The sequence below is a fragment of the Neovison vison genome, chromosome 12 (assembly GCF_020171115.1).
Source record: "Neovison vison isolate M4711 chromosome 12, ASM_NN_V1, whole genome shotgun sequence".
Classification (NCBI taxonomy): domain Eukaryota; kingdom Metazoa; phylum Chordata; class Mammalia; order Carnivora; family Mustelidae; genus Neogale; species Neogale vison.
In genome coordinates, this window is record NC_058102.1 from 87,193,404 (window position 1) to 87,212,823 (window position 19,420).

Below are 19,420 nucleotides of genomic sequence, written 5' to 3' on the forward strand. Positions count from 1 at the left end.
TATGATGCAAGTCAAGCTCTTGATGCTCCAAAGAGAATATTCTATTTTCCCACCATAATATTAACATTAATCTCTAACTGACCTAATTAGTTTTATAGATGATGCTAGAGAAACACCCTTTCTCTAACAATTAACAAGACTGCCAAGACAAAGAAAAACACACTGTTCTTTTGAATATTTCTTTAATATTACATTTAAATATTCTCTTTAAATACAGCATTATCACAATGTAAAGGACCTAAAAGGAAAAAAAAAAAATCTTTTCAGAGACCCAGACAAGCTTTGGATTCACATTGAAAATACTACCTGTGTACAGGATGTGAGAAAGGAAACTGGAAAATGAGTTGCAATAATGAGATTTCTTTGATTTAGGCCTAGACTGAGCAGGACCGAGGCCATCTGCTCCTGTGATCAGAGGCCTAGGCTTAGCTTTTCTAGCAACCATGAGCTAGAATTCTGTCCAGCTCAGGTAGCACCAGAAACGAGATGGACTAGGTTGTAGAAAAGGCCCTTTGCTTGACAAGATGATTAATGCTCAATGTTAATATTCAGCATTAAAAAACTTGGGATCAGCATGAGTCATAATTGTTGAGTTAATGGAGGGATGGACTTGGATGAAAAAACTAGTTTTTCAGATATTGTTTCTTGGCCTTTTGGCTAAGATCAGGTGAAGAAACTAGTTTTCCAGAAAAACCAATTATCTTGGGGGTTGGCCATCAGTTTGACAATTAGATTTAGATTCCTGGTTTGATCCCAAAGGCTAAAGTGTCTCTTATTGAGCAGCTGGAATCCACTTCCTAGGTGAGGCTCGACCCTTCCTGAGGAGGGAATGTGTAGTGCACCCCCCCCACACCAGAAACTTTCAGGAAAATTCTTTTCCACAGTCGAATTTGCAGTGAAGCTTCAGTCTTGTACTCAAGTGGCCAGCCGAAGGTGAGAGAGTGGGGCTCAGCTTGGGAGTGTCTAGATCTCAGGTACTTAAAAGACTTTTGTGAGGCTAGGGGATGGGGGAAGACAAGGTCATGTACTTAAGAACTCCCCTCCAAATGTAAAACCAAGCAAAACCGGGAATGAACAGGAGAGGCAGACTGGGTTCATCTTTTAAGTACAGGGCCTCACAGGCTCAGGTGAGAGATTGGATAGGTAAACTAATGCTGGGACATACAGAAAGGGTGCTTTAACGGCCCACAGGAAAAGGCTGGGTGAGCAAGGTAAGTGGGAAGAGTTCTCTCGCCCACCAAAATCAAAAAGGTTTTCACTTGTTCTTTGCCACTTAACATACCAGAAGTGAAGCATGATGTAAAGGGTGCTAGAGAAGAGTATTCTGCTCCCTCCTGCCTCCAAACGGAGACAGAGATAACTACTAATAAAAAGAATTTTGCAGTGGTCATCCTGGAACATAAGCTGGACATTAAGATAAACAGGAACCGTGTCCCCCCATCGAGGTAAGAGCTGAATTTGAGTCTCACTTAATAGATCTCAAAGGTCATAGAACTTGAATTCTTTGGAACCTGGGAGCTGCATTTAAGAATTAGTTTGGCTTCCAGTTTTTACTTATCAGGATGGAGGGATCCGATAAATATTTGCAGTTCTTGGGGTTGTGGGGGGAGTGGACAGGAATAGTTTAAGAACTCTCCAACCCTGTATATCCAAGGACCACAAGGGTAGATACAGAAAAATAGAACAAAAACTAGTCTGTGACTTTAGATTGCCACATCCTCTGTTCCTTTAAAGCTCAAACCTCCCAGAGTGGGGGAAAGACCTGGCTGAAAAAGCAAGCGTGGCACAAATAAAGTCTTCTTGCCAGACAGCACCCTGTCCCCGCTGCCTCTTTTGGACATAGCGTTCTATATATGCCTCCCGTGGGATGTGTGAGTCCCAGCCTAAAAGTGCCTGACAGAACGGGCCTTAGACAGGGGACTCCGGCTCTTCAGGCCACATCCCCAGCCAGTCTAGCTTTTTCTTTAAGGGAAAAGGACAGAAGGGGAAAGAAAGATAAATAGACAAGTTTAACTTTAGTACCTAAGAACACATGAAAGAAATAATTCAAGTTACAGACCGGGTATCCCCAGTGTGGGGAACAGGTCAGAGAACACCAAACAGGTCAAATATTAACTTATTTACCAAATGGGGGGCCAGGGAAGGCAGTTTAAATTTTCATAAATCCTGGAGGTTTTCTACAGGAGCAGGGACCCTTCCATCTGCTCCACTCTAGATCTGACCAGATACTCCAGCTGATGATACCACCCAAGAGGGGTATCGGGGTGATTGATGAGAAAATGAGCTTGTACCCCACCTGGAGCTTGGGAAAGGAGAAGGGGCTTTGTCATGCCATTCAGATCACTGTGTTCTGGTCCCTACGTAACGAATAGCTGCTTGAATTACCCAACTTCTCCTGGGAGATCCTCCTCCTTTGTTCCAGGGGCCCAGAAGGCTCAGTATACAGCACTGTGCAGCCGCCTCTGCCCCAAGACACTCCCCAGACTGAGCTGGGACTGGTCTCCTTGGTTCCGTTTACCCTTTAAAAAATACTTTTACAAACAATTCTTTCCCACCCATCCCTCCCCCCGACCCCAATAAAATAACATGGGAGTAGCAGCTGCTTCTACAGTTTTGTTTTGAAATGGTGTTGGATAAAATAAGGGAATAAATAGAGAATGGGTAAGAGGCGGACTCTCCATCCCCACGTCACACTGCCAGAGGGAGTTCTAACGAAGAATCTTCTGGGGGCCTGTCCTCACTCGGCTGGGAGGTTTTCTCCACCACACAGCCCTCTTCATTGTCCGTGCGGAAAGGGAGGCTCGAGGGGGACCATGAGGGGCGGAAGTCTTCATTCTCAGGCTCCTCAGTGTTACAATCTCCGGGCACTAGCGCTTCCAGAGTGGACGTTTTCCCCACTTCGGATTTACACAGGGCAGCTGGGTCTGTGGGGCTACAAGCCACCAGTGAGGTAACAGGGAGGGAGAAGACATTCAGATCCTTCTCCTTGGGGAAAGAGGGTGGGACTTCTTCTGTATTGGGCTCTCCTTTCAGCCCCAGGACTGGCCTCTGCTCCACCTGGTAATACACCAGGGGCCCGCTGTTCAAATAGGATGGGCTGGTCACTGCTGAGGCAGTGGGGTGGTCGGAGTTCTCAGCAAAACACAGGACCGAGGAGCCTGGGGGCAGCTGAGCCTGGATGAGAATGGGGGCCGTCAGGCCCGGGCACAGCTCTTCGGGAACAGCCAGGGGCTCCTCCAGAATGCACACGCCCAGGCTCTCTATGCTGGAGTCCAGGCTGGCACTAGAGCCGCTGGCATCTTCCTCTGCCTTGAGCCGCTCGAGTTCCTCTGCGCTCTGCAGGTGCATCACTGCCGTCTCGTTCTCAGCAATGAACTCCTGGAAGTCCTGTGTCTCTGAGCCTTGGGCTCCCGTCAGGCTGCAGCTGGCCGTGGGTGAGGGCTCCTCGTCGGGGGCCGGTGGGCGGCTCACCTGCCGCTTGCTCTCCAGCTCCAGCTTCATGATGGTGTGGAGGTAATGAGTCCGGACCCGGATGGGATTAAATTCAATGCGCCCGGCCATGTTCCCACAGCCATCCCTTGAACAGCCACATGGGAAGGACATGCGGTCCACCTGAGGAGAGGACAAGAAGGTTGAGGAAGTTGAGACCACCAGACTTAACGATGGAGAGTGGAGACATGAGCTGGCAGCAAATAGGCAGCTGGGAGTTGAGGTCTTAAAAGAGGAACCACCAGGAACAAATGTAACGTGCAGCGTGACCTAACAGAGCACTACGTGGTAGCTGTCAGGTAGTTTCAGTTCCAGCACAGCCATGAAGTAGCAGTGTGCCCTCAGGAAGGTCCTTTATCTCAGGGGCACCTCGTCACTTAAGCATCTGACTCTTGGGTTTAGGCTCAGGCCATGGCCTCAGGGTCGTGGCATCAAGCCCTGCATCAGGCTCCGCGCTCAGCGCAGTCTTCTCATTCCTCTCCCTCCCCTTCTCTCCTCTTGTTCTTTCTCAAATACATAAAATCTTAGGGGGAAAAGAAAGGGGCCTGGGTGGCTCAGTCGTTAAGCGTCTGCCTTTAGCTCAAGTCATGATCCTGGAGTCCCGGGACTGAGTCCCACAACAGGCTCCCTGCTCAGCAGGAAGCCTGCTTCTCTCTCTCCCACTCCCCCTGCTTGTATTCCCTCTTTTTCTGTCTTTCTGTCAAATAAATGGGTAAAAATCTTAAAAAAAAAAAAAAAAAAAGTCTTTATGTCTTCAGGGCTTTGTTTCCTCTACCAAATAAAATGTAGCCAAAAATCATGTTAAAGGGCCTTTCCAGTTAAAAAGTCCAAAGATACCTCTGAATGCTGACAGTTCTCACAGTAGAAGAATTCACCTAGTTTATTGAGAAAACAAAGGCCGGGGCCCAAGCCTACTACTGCCTTCTGCAGTGACAAGGAAACGAAGTGGAAGATCTAGCTGGTCCAAAGCAATATATTCTAGGGAAACTAAGCAAAAGTGCCTTAGTTTTGCTAGGGTGCTATAATGACAGTTCAAACATTAACAATGGCCAGCTTTTTACCACCTGGTTCATCTTTCCCTGATGGTGGACCAGTTGAGGTCCAGAGCAGTTACTAAGGTATGTAGTTTACAGACCAGAAATATCTGGAAAGGAGATCCTCTCTGCCTCCTTTATCTCCCTTTTGGACCCCAAAAAGGAAAGAAGCCCACACATACCAAAAAAAACCCCAGAAAAAACATGAGCAAATATACATATACAAATATACAATGTCTTCCTATGATACCAACTTCTAGAACTCTCCATTCCAGTTCTTAGGAGCAGTGCAATTCTTAGGACTATTCTCAGGACTGTATAACAGACTGATTCATTATGGGACTTCAGTCTGAAAAGCAGTATTTGGCCAGATCTGCTACAGCTATTACCTACCTAAAAACAAGAAAGAAAAGGTTCATTAGGATACATTCAACCACAAGGACTCAGCACCAAGTATACAAGTTCCAAATAAATTTCATCCTTTGGGATGGTACTGCTATTTTCAATGGAGAACTGCCTTCTAAGCTGTCCCGTCAGGCCAGCTAGGGGATGATGTCTTCCATCTTTTAGGACACTGGACTTGAGCTCTGCCAGGCCAAGTCTGATCCTGAATTACATGAACCCGAGAATTATTCTGAGTTTTACAAAATTGGAGTAGAGGTCCTGTGAGTGTTTGCAAGATAAAACCTGAAGGCCTACCTTGTCTGCTTCCTTTTAGTTCATGAAATCAGTCAATATTTAAGGAACAGCTACTAACATTAAATTTATTAACCCATGTTCCCCCATCTGCTGACAGCTGCTGCTTATCACTTCTGAGCTGAGAAACACGGAAAGATAATTGCTATCTCTCCAGCTTAGGAATCCTGTCATGCTTGGTTTTTTCCCTTGGTGGAGAAGGGCTGTGGAACTAGGGAGTGTTGCCAGTCGTGGGGAATCCACCCACAGACGATGGGCAGCCTCCCATGTTCACTGGTCCCCACACGACCTGCCCCAGACTCTAGGTCTGCCATCTCAGGCAAACTTGGACTGACCTGGCATTTAATCCCAGCCTGACTACAGGCACAGGCTTCTGGGTCACAATACAGGCGACAGTCACAACCACACTCTTCACGTGACAGGCGGATGGCTCGAAGTTCTTGCTTCTCTTCAGCATCAATGCGGTGCACCCCTGAAGCCCTGAGCAAAGCCCGTCGCCGTTTGGTAGGCAGGGGCTGCAGGAAGAAGTAATCGTCCACCTCCACATTTTCCACATCGATATCTTCATCTGAGACATCATCCAGGGTCAGGCCATCAGCCTCTACCGACTCCACCGTCCCATTCTTGGTCAGCTACCGGGAGACAGGAGGAAGGAAAGGTTAGCCTTGAGAGCAACAGACCCGAAGGAACTTTCTGCTATGATGGGTATGTCCATGCTGCTCATAGCACATGTAGCTACTGAGCTCTGTACGTGCGGCCAGCACAAAGCAGAAGGGAAACTTTTTAATTTTATTTCATTTTAATTGAGTATAAATAGCCACATGTGGCTACGCGCTACCACCATACTGGATTGTTTAAGAGAATAAATCAAGAGCAGGAAGGCAGGCAGCCTTTGGCAGCTCTAACACCTCCCTGTCAACACAGAGGCTGTCACCTTTCTGGATCAAAGTTTCTCAAAGCCTGTGTCTCATTGTCCCTCCTAGAAGATAGTATTTTCCTACAAATATACCCTCCATTCCCAGCCCTGGGTCCCGTAACTTTAGCGAACTTGCCTTCTAACGACAGCGAGGAGGTCTGCCAATGGCTGGATGTTCCTTGGATATCTAGACAACTTGCAAGACACCCTTCAATCTGCACCCCCAAGGACCCAAAACCACAAAGAGCACACTAAAGTGTAGTACAAGGCTACCAGGTCTTCGTCAAGGAAACTGAAACCCCACAGTGTGAAGAATTGTCTGCACACACACAAGAGCTTCATTTCACTGGGAGGAGAAAAAACCGACCAATTAAACGGCTATCCAAGCCCTCACTTCCAACCCACAGCCTAGAATACACTCATTCTCCTTCCTAATCCTTTTTATTTGATTTCAAAGAAAAGCTGTAGGTGAAGTAGGGAGGTGTATATAATATTGGGGTACTCTCTAGAGGCAGAAATCTGGGTTCTCTGGACTGAGAAAAGACAGGGAACCAGGAAAAGGGAGTCTTCGTGGAAGGACCGGCTGAAGACAATCTGGCCGGGTGAGTTTTGAAAACTCACGCGAGAAGTCAAGGAAAGAAAATGAGACTGCATGATGCCCAGAGCTCTGAAAGCTACCAACAGGATGAGAGCCAAGCTCCTGGAGGGGCCGGTTTATTTCATCAGACCCAGCCACAGATGAGTGCTAGTAAAGGAACAACTCCTGGGAGACAGATGATGCAACAGACCCGGCTAATCAGCTCCACACCTGTTGTGTTTGTTTGGGGGAAGTGGGGGAGGGGGGACAAACACAGCGGTGCTTCTGGGTGTTTCCTGGTCTGTTATTTCTGTGCCAGGCAGACCCATGGTGAGGGGCCCTTCTGCCAACCTTGGGACTGCTCCCCTTGTTTGTTCTGCTGGGGATGGGCTCCTCCTAAGCGTCCTCCCTCCTGCTGTCCTCTCCAGGGAGAGAGAGGAGAGATGCAATAGGAAGAAACCCACATAGATATAAGAGTTTCATGTAACACAAGAGAGGTGGCATTTCAACTCAAGTGAGAGAGTCCTCTGGTCATTAAATGATATTGGGATAACTGGACATTTTTCTGAAAACTAAGTAAAGCTGGATCTCCAATTCATACTCCCCTAAATAATGACTTCCATGTTAGTAAAAGGCCAGAATTAAAAAAATAATAATAATAATGGAAGGATTAGAACAATTACACATCATTAAAGCTCCAGAGTACCAGGAGCTTTTGGGGGGGGCAGGGGGTGGGGGAGTGAACAGCCTAAAAAGGAAAGTATTAGGTGGCACATGGGAGATGCGAAGGATGTATTTTTTTAGATTAACAGTCTCCCCTGTAGAGTACTGAAGATGGGAAAATTTTCTAAGAAAAGAAAACTGGACCCGGGGAGGGCAAAGTAAGGGTTTTCTCTTGGCACAGAAAGATTTACCAGTTGCCACACTCGTGCTGCCCTTCACTAAACCAGCTAAGTAGTAACCCTATGTCAGCCTCAAAGCTGCCTGGCTCTGTCCCTAGACCTCCGACAAGCGAGGCCAGAAAGCAGGACGGAATCGTGCTTTGCCAGGTTATCCCTTGACCAGCTCTAGCAGAGAGGTTTCTTCTAGGCAAAGGGAAGAAAAGCCTTCGCTGCAAATGGTGAGAACAGTGTTTATTTCCCCTGCTGTTGCTATAGCAGCAGGAAGGTGATAGGGTCAGTGAAGGAATTCCTCAGACACAAGAAAGGGACGCCTCAATGTCATTCCAGTCAGAAAAACAGGTGGAAGGCTCCGGGAGTAGGCTGTGGGAAGGAGACGTCGCTGGCAGAGGGAGACAGGAATGAGATGCCATTAGCCCACATCCTCTGCCCTCAGTTCTCCAACCACCCCATGTTCTGGGATTTCACCCACAACTCTGGAAATAATGTACCCACCTGTCTGAATATAGGTCCGCATGCTTTGGGCCCACAAGAAACTTGGCCAGGCGGAGAGCAGTGTTCTCCAAATTTGGAACTAGGAACTCGGGGTAGGGTGGGGGGAGGGGAGTTGTTGCGGCCTGGCCAAGCAGTGCCAAGAGCAATTGGGCGGCTGTAAAGAGCCATCCCGTACGAAATGGGTCTTCTTCCAGCCCTGCTCTCCTCCTAAACTCGAAGAGCGGGTATGGCATCCAATGGCAGGCCCAGTACCGTACAAACTGAAATAGCTGTGTGGTAATGCTGTTGCTTACACCCAAAAGACCATCACCTAGAGGGGACGGGGGTTTCATAAACAGCAGGGGCTACTGGAGAAAGCCTGTTCTGTGCACTGGGACAACAGATAGTCATCTGACAATAAAGTAAAACAATGTGCTTCCTCGGGTTCCCGGGGTGGCAGACTTGAATGTTTTCAGGTATTCGCACCTTAAACTTGTAAAAAATTTGCTGAGGGGGCAAGGGTAGGGAATTCTAGGCAAGTCATTTTGCTATCTTGTGTAGATTCCCCACCAGAGACAGAAAGAATGGTGTCTCAGACTGAGATTTGATTCCAAATCTGAGACTTCTCACTACAAAGTTCTGGAATCCCTACACGCCAAGGGCAACAGACAAATTAAATAATCAAGAGACCTAGATGGTTTCCCACTTTTGTCTTGGCACATGGTTAAGTAACCACACCCCAGACCCCAGACCCCTTTAGGCACCTTCATCTTCTTGGCATGGAGTTTCTCCTCCTTCAGATGCTCACGAAGAATCTCCCGATGGTTCACCTCCTGCTCCTGAGCAAACTCACAGAGCGTGTAGCTGCGCACAGAGTTATGGCGCTGGGCCATGCCCAGCGAGCTCCCTCCCTGGCTGGGCACACTGGTGAAACCCTGGCGCCGGGCAAAGTAGTATACAGTCACCTGGTCAAAGCGGACATTCTTCCTCCGCAGTTGCTTCTGTCGCTTGAGGATGGATGTGGCTGAGAAGGAAGCACAGAGCGGTTTTACCAACCCAAAACGGCCTGCCTGGGGCCCTCATTCTTTCTCATCAGCCTAGGTGCTCAGTTATTGTCCAAAGTGCTCTCTCTGCCTCGAGACACTTCTAATCTTCCTGCCATAAATGCACAGTTGGGAGGGACCCTGAACATTGGCTGGTCTGTACCACTGCCTCCAGGCTGATTTTACCCAAAAAGATGACCCCAAGAGCTAATTTTGGACATTAGCTGGGAAGAGGATTTCTAGGTAATCTTTTCAGGCTCTAACAATCTATACAGCTTCACTGTCCAATGTGACAAGTACCAGCCACACGTGGCAATTGAAAGTAGTAATTAAAAAAAAAAAAAACAAAAAAAAACCCAAAACTTAAATTCAGCTCCTCAGTTACACTAATCACATTTCAAGTGCTCAGAGCTACATATGGCTAATGGCTACCATACTGGGCATTGCAGATATAGAACACTTGTATCATAACAGAAAATTCTATTGGACAGTGTTATCTAGAGCTGGGGATGGTGTACTTCTTTAAGGGGCCCGACAGTAAATACCATAAGGTCTCTGCTACAGCTACTCAACTCTGCCACTGTGATATGAAAGCAATTACAATGTGTGTGGCTGTGTGCCAATAAAACTTTATTTACAAAAATGGGCAGAGGGTCAGATCTGGTCCATAGGTAACCTCTGATCTATAAAATCAGAGGTTCTTTCCAAGAAATTAATGGAGCCATGAGAATTGGGAAATCTGGAGCTGCCCCAGTTGTCCAGGCAACATGTATGTCCTTCTAGAGCTACAACTGTGTGGGACTCTGGTCGGTTAAGGGTAGAATCCTGGACAACTTCTTCAATTTAATTCTGCCCGTTCTGGGGACCTATAAACCACAGCATAGGAAAATCAGCTAGAATAAGTTAGACCTAAGTCTACAATATTAGAGCAATAAAGTCCTCCGAAGAGTAAGGTTGGGCTAAGAATGGAAAAGACCCTGATTCGGGGAAAAGCCCCCTGCCAGAGAGAAGAAGCTGTTTCAAGGACTGCAGTGGGCTCTGATGCTCAGAGGACGTGGGTGGAGGCCGGGGGTGGAGGGGCTCACTCACGTGTGAAGCTGGCAGCTGTAGGAGGATTGAGGCTGTCACAGCTGTCAGCACTGTCACTGCTGGAGATCTCATCATCTGAGTTGGAAACCGATGAGCCCACATCCACATCATCAAACTTCCTCTTGAGACTCGAGCCCGTGAATGCATCCATTGGTTTCAAAGGGGTTTCCTTGGGGAGCCCACCACGTTGGCCCCAAAGGCCCTGCTCACCACCGGTTAGTCAGGCGCATTAGGATTCTGCCCAGGGGGAAAGAGGAATCAGCATTCCTGTTCTGAGCCGGACCCCTCCCAAGTCTATACACACAGCTCTCCAAATGAAGAAAGTTAAGTCCCTGAGCTAGCGCTGATGTCCGGTCTCTCGAGACAAGGTCATTTCATTTCTCTACTTATTCTGGCCAACGTTTTCCTACTTTTATTTCCCTTCAGCCCCTCCAGTCTCAGTCGCTTTGAAATAATGAGATGAGTAACAGCAGCACCTTTCTGAGCAGAGTGAAGGCCTCTGGTTCCAGGCCAGCTGGGCTCTGGGTTTCATTAGCCTGGGAATAACGGGAGCGGCTCCTGAGCGCACACGGGAGAGCTCTCCAAGGGGCCAGCACGAGGGACTGGAGATCAAAGGCAGAATTAGGCTGGGCCCAAACCCAGACTAGATCCAATTATTTTTCCTAGTGAAAATTTAGCCTGGCTTTTCCCAAAGTGTATACATTAGATCAACTAGTTCCATGGATATTAATAGCTTTACATGGAAATAGGACCGCTGTGTCCAAATAGTTTAGAAGAATGCTTATGACAGGACAGCTTGGAGGCTTTTACTATGCTAACGAGCGTGGTGAAGGGTGAGAGCAAACATAGCGCAGGGGTCCCCACACCTGATCATGGAACCCTCTGTATCCATAGTGTCTCACTGTGGGTGGGCAAGGGATTCTTGGAACACACTTTGGGACAAATACTGCTCTAGGCTCTGGAGTTCAGAGTTTATCAGAAGCCCAGGAAAACACTCACACCCAGATCTTTACAAGGGTGAAGTTTCTCATCAGGTTGCTAGAAAGGTCAAATTCCGTTCTGAAGAATGGACTGAAGATTAGAATCGGCACTGCCTTGAGAAGCCTGACTCCTTTTCAAATCTCATACATCTCCATAAAATAGGGCCCAACTGGCCAACCACCATCCCCTGTGCGAGGAAAACTTAGCTTTACCATCTTAGCCCTCTGTAAAGAAGCCGGCACGGGAAAAACAAATAGCAAAAAAGCGACAGTTGGCTCTGGTGTCGTCAACATGGTAGGCAGGGTTTTTGACACGTCATGTACACACAGAGTCCGGGATGGTCCATTTCCCAGGGACAAAGCTTTCTCCTTCTCCGTCTTTGAACTTAAGTTCCCAAGAAGATGAATCTGCTTGACAGAAATGCTGTCAGAGCCGGAGCCACACGTGATGCTACGAAGCCTCCCTGCTTTGCCTCAGTAATGCCAGAATCTCCCCAGACTATGATCTCACTAGTTGCTAATTATGCAGCAGGAATAACACTGCCCAGGAAGACAGGGCTGCATTACTGCAGAGCAGCTACCCAGAATACACCGTGGTGCTGCGAGATGCCTGCTACAGATTCAACCAGACTTAGTAAGTACTCGAGCGAAGACACTTCCTGATCTATCTGTCCAGATCCCATGAACATTCTCACTTGAGTCACAAGATGTACCTAAGAAACCTCAGCCATCGTAGGTCTCCGACAAGCACATTCTTGAAATAAATTTGGCCAGGGAGGGGGGAAAAATCAAGTACTTGCTAAGAACTGTAATTAAATGTAAAAAGGAACCCAAGGTGTCAATTCTGTTCTTTAGGTTACTCATCTTACCACTGGAGGTCACATTCCCAGGACATGTAAAAATAGAGCCAAGGACCTTTTAATGTGGTAAGATTTCGGCTGGGCTTAAAGATACCTCTTTTTTAATTTTTTTAAAAGATTTTATTTATTTATTTGATAGAGACACAGTGAGAGAGGGAACACAAGCAGGGGGAATGGGAGGAGAAGCAGGCTTCCCACTGAGTAGGGAGCCCTATGCGGGACTTGATCCCAGGACTCTGGGATCATGACCCGAGCTGAAGGCAGCTGCCCAACAACTGAGCCACCCAGGTGCCCCTTAAAGATACCTCTTAACTAATAAATCCCCATCCATTCGAGGATGGGGGGGTGGTAATCTTTAAAATTGAGAACTTAATGTGGGTGGGATAAAATTAAAAGAGAGTTGGGGCGCTTGGGTGGCTCAGTGGGTTAAGCCTCTGCCTTCAGCTGGGATTGACCCTGGCCCTGCACCGTAGGTCCTGTGTTGCAGGCCCTGTGTCGTGGGCCCTGTGTCGTGGGGCTTTCTGCTTAGTAGGGAGCCTACTTTCCCCTTCCCCCGCCTGCCTCTCTGCCTACTTGTGATCTCTCTGTCAATAGATAAATAAAATCTTTTTAAAAAAAAGAGAGAGAGAGAGAATAATGTTGACAACTGAACTGAATTTTTCCTCCCCCCCTTAAAAACCTTATCAACCAGATGAAAACTCAGACTGCGCAGAAAAATCTGCTTTCTCCGAAAGGGCCTAAGACCAGCTCTAGTTTTCACTGAGATGTCTAGTGTTGCTATGGGGAAAGTGGCTTCTTCCTCGGCCTGGAAGCAGATGTGCAGTCCTATTCTTTCCTCCAGCGTCTCTTTGCTTCCAGGAGTGTGGCTTCCCTTTGACTATTTCTCTTTATGCCCTGCATGAGGCTGGGTTTGGTCCAAAATCATCTTTATTATTAAAATTCTCACTGTCTCAACCCAGCTGCCCTCAGGGGTATCACTTCCTCTGGTGCAGCAAGGATTGCTGGCTCTTTGTTCCACTCTCCTTTGCCCTTTTCTCTATGTCTTTCCCACTTCCACTCCTGGAATAGTGGCTTCTGGGCAATAATAAGAGGGAGGTAAGAAAGAGGGGAGAAAAAAGAAAGTAGAAAGAAAGAAAAGACGTGAAACCTAGGAGAAAGGTATTTTCCTTAAAATGCCGGGGGGTCATCTGAACCCCTGGCTATGTAGGTAAGTAATGTGCATACTGACTGAGCTCTCCTCACCCTACCCAGGACCGCTCTGCATCACTTTTTCTGACATTTGCTCCACTATATATACAATCCATTGATTCTGTCCTGACAACCAGTATAAATATAATTTCAACCCAGCTTTCCTTGCCCAACTCTGGTGTGAACTTGACTTGTCAGAAAAAGATACTCGGTTGCGCACCAAAAACAAACCTCCCATCCATTTGCACAGTGGCCTGAAGAGACCTCTCTTTGCAACAGAAACAACCAGAATAGGTCCCACACTTTCCAGTTCATTAGATCAACCGCTTTTCAAACCACACCTCGAAATCAGTCATTCCTACCTCTCTCAACCATTCACTGGCAGAGTATCGATAGTCTGTGTTCAAGAGAAACACTTGTGATTTATACTCCAAGCACCTAAACCCATATGGAAATAATGAAGGTGAGACTGGAAATGCAGGCCATAACTGACAGTTAACTGTCAAAATCACCAACTCAAACAACAAATGCTTTTGGGGAAAATAATGCAAACCCCCATAAAAGCTTTTTAATGCCAGTGAAATGAAAGGTCAGCTGACTTTCTGGCTACATGCCTTATGGTCCTTTCTCAAGTGTTTCTAGTTGAATATTTCCCAAAGGTATATGAAATAAAGCATACCTACAGAGTACAGAAGATATGACGCTAGCACCAAGTAAAGATCTATAGCGTACGTGCATTTTAGTACTAGATCTAAGCCTTTTCAGGCCTGTAGGATTCCTATCACAACCTCTCCAAAACAGAAAACAAAACAACACAGCTTATGTGAGACTAGCAAAAGAGGGACTGCCCAGGAAAAATTCTCTGGATTCAACATGTATTTGCAAAGGTTAGGTAACAAAAGCCTCTCTCTTGAGTATAAAATAGTAATACAAGGTATATCTCACAGGAGAAAGCCTCTTCATGCCATTGGAACCCAACCTCCTGCTAAAGGTCAAGGGACCAAAATCTCTGGTAGGATTGTCAGGTTTATCTTCTGTAGCTGGGTTAGAAGGAAGGCAGGTTTGCTGCCAAGTGTTTGGATAAACCTGAGTAAGATAACCTGACCTGTTTCTTCTTTTACAAGATATTGCTGTTGATTTTCAAATACTATGAATTTCATGGATCCACATGTCCTTCTGATTACCAGGATCATGAACTTATAAAGTGCTTGAGTGCAAACATACTGTTTAAACTAAGTATTTTAAGGAAGCCCCCCTCTAGCCCACACTGTTTTATGTTTTTGGTTTTTTTACTCATTTACTACCACAAGGTTAGAATTCGGCTTTCCACGTCTAAACTACCGTAGTATGGAGGACACAAGATCTCTGTGGGAGACCCGGAACATGATGCTGCAGGAACCATTAACTCTCAAGGATATCCAGTCATTTATAACTCTGGCACACACCAACATCCTCCTGGGTTTGGAGATTAGCAAGATGTAACATCAGAAAAGAAATAAAAATCTGAATAAACTATGAATTTACCTTAAACTGAAAACTACAGGACAAGAGGACATTGTGTCTCTTGGGGATAACTTCTAACATTTCATACTGAAGAACGGTTTGTGTGTCACACTGCCACTCTAACCCCTTTAAAAGGATAAATCAAGACCATGGCACTAAAAGGGATGGATGGCAGTCAGTTGCGTGTTTGGGCCTGTGGAAAATGATCAAGATAGCAGCCAGGGCAAGTGATGCTTTCGTTTTCCCCCACAACGCTAGAAAAATGGGAGACATCAGGAACCTGAGCCGAAAGGACATGTCAAGGCATCAGTTCCCTTTAATGGACACCCCTACTGAACCCTTCAGCTCCCGGCCCATTTCTCTGATTCCTGCTAACCTTCCCGCTCATTCCAATCGTCTGCAGCCCCTGCCCAGTCTTCCTCATCCCTTCCTGCCTGCTACTCACAAATTCCCAACCACTCCTCCCACATTTTCCTCTATCCGCCCTCCCCTTCCTTCACTTCCCTCCATCCTACATCACCTCCACTCCATTCCGAACTCAACCCTCCTCCGCAATCCTGCCAGCTTCCAAGCCGCCCATCGGTCTCCCCCGAGCTGCCCCCGCAGTCCGGGCCCGCGTCCTCCGTGCCCCTAGCTCCCACGCCTCTCCCGACTCTTTCCTTTCCCAGCGGCGCCCTGGCTCCCCGCCCCCCGACCGCTCCCGTCCGAGCCTCCCTCATTTCTGACCCCTCCATCCGCGCAGCTCTGGGTTGACCACTCCTCCACAGCCGCCCGAGGGCCGATCCCGAGAAAGGATGAGGCGGCACCCTCCGCCCCGCACCCCCAGGCCCATTACCGGCCCCGCCGCTGCTGCCTCCTCCCGTGATGGTCTCTGCCGCCCCCGCTGCCGCCGCCGCCGCCGCCCTAGCCCGGGTGGGAAGGAAAGAGGAGATAGCGAGTCCCGGGCCCGCGGCGACGGTCGGGGAGTTCCCAGGGCGGCAGGGCTGGGAGGGAGGGCGGGTGGGCAGGTCGGCCGGCAGGCGGTGGAGGGCGGGCGGCTCCAGCAACTCGGGCGCCCCCGGTAGCAGACGCCCAGAACCGCCCCGGCTCCGGCTAACAATAGGCTCCGGCCGCAGCGCTCTGGCTCTTATAGGCGCCGGCACGTCCTGACCGAGCCCCGGGGCAGGCTGGGAAATGGAGTCTACGTGCCAGCCCCACCCCCGCGGCATGCCGGGAATTGGAGGCGGAGACCGGCGCAGAGCCGAAAGTCACCCGCAGACCGGCTCTGGAGGCGGGGTCTCTGCTGCAGTGGAACCTGGGAAAGCGAGTTTGGCGCCGCTGCAGCCCTTAAAACAGGAAGGCGGACATCCTCAGCCACACATCTTCAATAACTAAACGAATCTGCCTCTAAAACTCACCTTTTCCTTTCGCCAGGACCACATTCCCATACCTAAAGAACACGGTCCCCCTTATGCTCGCCCGTGGGAGCTTAGTCTTAAGCAGCATGACATGCTGCAACCTGCCTAAGGTATAGAAAAGACAATACACTGTATTGAGTTACCGCGATACGGATTGACTGGTTGATGTGTTTTCTATCAAAAATAGGTTTACATGATCTCTGATCTTAACAACTTTGCAACTCATTTTTAAGATGGGAAAAACGAAGACTCAGAAGTCAAGTTCTATGTCATTTGCCAAGGACACCCATCCTTGGCTTCTGGCCTCACTCAGAATAGGAGCATACGGCTCTTCTTTGACTTACAAGGTCCTATCACATATAGGTAGGTACATTCCCTCTCCCTAACAGCCTCATCACCCCCCCCCATCCTGTCACCCATCTTGTTTCCTTCTACTTTTCCCCTCCTGTACTCTGTTTTAACTACATCGGCCCATTGACCTCCCTGCAGTTCCTTAAAGGATCATGCTCTCACCTCAGGGCCTTTTCCCTAAAACACTTTCCCTAGCAGGCTACATACGTACTCCTTAATTATTTGCTCAAATGTCCCCATATCAGACTTTCCTTAACCATTTTTCTATAATGGTGCTTCCCCTTAGTCTCTATCCCACTGGCTTATATTTCTTCTTAGCATTTACCACCTGATTGATGTATATTTTTGTCTTCTCTCACTTGACTAAATTCCATGAGAGCAAGGAATTGCTTTGTTTACTGTATCATGAGCACCCTCTATAAAGCCTGGTATTTGACATTTAGGAACTCACTTAGGTATTCACTGGATATTTATTGGATGGATGGCAGGACTTAAACTCAGGTTAGGCTGGTTCCATAGCCTAGTGCATTTTTCACTGCAACCAAGAACTATAGAGCCAGATCTGCTGGCTACCAAGCCATCTCAGTTTTAGAACTGAGAACTTGGCTAGCTTGAACAAAATACCAAAGATTCCAATCCTCTCACCTAGGTGACATCAGAGGCTCCATGAGGCCAGCAAATAGCAGTGCAAGATGAAAAAGCAAATCACAAAAAAGCAGTCCTTAGCATACCATGCACTGATCATCTCCCTATCTGCTGAAATTTATGGATGATATAACATGTGATCCAGAGCCAGACTGCCTGAATACAAACCCAGTCCATCACTCAGCAGTAGTATGACCCTTGGCAAGGCATGTAACTTCCCTGTGCCTTAGCTTCCTTATCTGCAAAGTGGGGAGTGTCGACTATGTATCACATAGGGTTTCATGAAGATTAAATAGTTAATATAGTATAAAATCTTTACAATATAGCTGGTGCCATATAAATGTTCACCATTGTCTTTCCTGAACACACAGATAAAAGAGAAAGCCCCAGAGCACTCTGTGAGCAGAGTTACAAAATAATAGCCAAAAGACCATGTTAGATAGGCTTAAAAAGTGTCTCATATGCCTATGCATCCACAGGTTGAGTCCTGGAAATTCATCAGAGTACCATCAGCTTCGATGCCCACAATTTGAACGTTAATGACACCAAATTAGAAAATAGACTAGCCAAACCAAAGTTGGCAGACCCTTTAAAAACACAGCAGAATCCAATTTGGCAATAAGCGCTGTATCAGTCAGAAGATCATCTGCACCTGTAACAAACATCACAACTACATGTCATAGAGTCACTTATTCACCACATTTCATTGTCTTGGTAGAATCACCAGATATGTTATTACAGTGGTGCCAGTTTGCTCATAATTGCAATTCTGCCTCCTGCCTAAGCAGAGCCTATAGAGGGCAAATGACCAGGAAACTCAAATGCAGAATAGAAACTACAAAAATAAAGTGAAAAGAAACACTAATAGCCTTTGGTTTCTAATTCGAAATGTTACTGCTTTGTTCCAAACCACACTGCAACATACGTATGAACCAGCTCGGAATGCACAAATCACAAATGGGTGGTTTGTTTTAGGGACAAAAATGTCAAAGCAGAACAGGAAGAAAAGACACAAGCAAAAACAGCAGCTACAGATGAAAACCAAAGGTCAGATTTCATGTCCTGGGCAGTTTACAAATCTGTCTTGCAGTTACATCTCTCCACGTAGAGGTGGTTTGTAATCCATAGTATCCTAAATTTATTGAGCAATTGGATAAGCATACTAAACACAAAACCATGTTTATACTCAATATCCTTTTTAATCTCCCAATCATATAAATTAAGTATGATTTCCTTTTTAAGATGAGAAAGTTGAGGTTTAAGAGAATATTTTGTCCAAGGTCACATCGGGGAAGGGCAAGATTTGAGATTTGAACAGAGGCTTATCTGACACCAAAGTATATACTGTATCAACTATTATTTACGGGGGGGGGGGGGAGTAGGGTAGGGTGGTGATAATTAATAGGTCGGAGGATACTATGTGTTAAACTTTTTTTTTTTTTAAAGATTTTATTTATTTATTTGACAGAGATCATAAGTAGGCAGAGAGACAGACAGAGAGAGGAGGGAAGCAGGCTCCCTGCTCAGCAGAGAGCCCGATGCGGGGCTCAATCCCAGGACCCTGGGATCATGACCTGAGCCGAAGGCAGAGGCTTCAACCCACTGAGCCACCCAGGCACCCCTGTGTTAAACTTCTTAGAGAAAAAGAGTTAACCTGTAGATTTAGCCCTGAGGTTGACATTACTAATTTACATTTAATTATAATCCAAATCTAGAGAGGCAGGCATCTCTTTGTGACTAGTTACACAACAACAACAAGAGATTAGTATGCACAAATCTGGGGGAAAGTGCCACAGCAATTTAAAAGCACAAACAATGAAGAAACTGTATGCTTCAGGAAGATTTCAAAAAGGATGCACACAAGTTGATCTATATATGTGCACAATACACACCCTTTTTTAAAAGGGAAAATAACAATCAGGTTTAAGGGGGTAGAGTGCAGGGGTGAATTTACAAAGTGAGTGTAAGTCTGAAGTTTGAAAGATGTGTAGGGAAAGACAAATTAAAAAATCAGTCAGAGGGTCCCTGGGTGGCTTAGTCGTTAAGCGTCTGCCTTCAGTGGCTCAGGTCATGATCCCAGGGTCCTTGGACTGAGCCCCACATGGGGCTCCCAGCTAGGTGGGAAGCCTGCTTCTCCCTCTCCCACTCCCTCTGCTTGTGTTCCCTCTCTTGGTCTCTCTCTCTGTCAAATAAATAAAATCTCTTTTTTTTTTTATCAGATTTCAGAAAAAAAAAAAAAACCCCAACAGGAATCTGTAGCAATTAAAAAGAGGAATGTT

The 19,420-nt window shown here is 47.0% G+C and overlaps 1 protein-coding gene across 6 annotated transcripts; it reads right to left on the minus strand.

Annotated features, from left to right (window-relative positions):
* Window positions 1–165: 165 nt before the first annotated feature.
* On the minus strand, window positions 166–15,786 carry CSRNP2 (cysteine and serine rich nuclear protein 2). 6 transcript variants are annotated; one of them, XM_044229046.1, is made up of 5 exons: window positions 15,584–15,786; window positions 10,218–10,454; window positions 8,850–9,109; window positions 5,555–5,851; window positions 166–3,612 (listed from the first exon to the last, which is right to left on the minus strand). In XM_044229046.1, exons 2-5 carry the CDS (start codon window positions 10,366–10,368, stop codon window positions 2,689–2,691), a joined length of 1,632 nt encoding a protein of 543 aa, XP_044084981.1. In that variant the 5' UTR covers window positions 10,369–10,454; window positions 15,584–15,786; the 3' UTR covers window positions 166–2,688. The 6 variants fall into 6 exon arrangements, with proteins under 6 accessions (XP_044084981.1, XP_044084980.1, XP_044084984.1 ...); XM_044229045.1 differs by lacking the exon at window positions 15,584–15,786 and adding an exon at window positions 15,475–15,566; XM_044229049.1 differs by lacking the exon at window positions 15,584–15,786 and adding an exon at window positions 11,411–12,202.
* Between the last annotated feature and the right edge of the window lie 3,634 nt (window positions 15,787–19,420).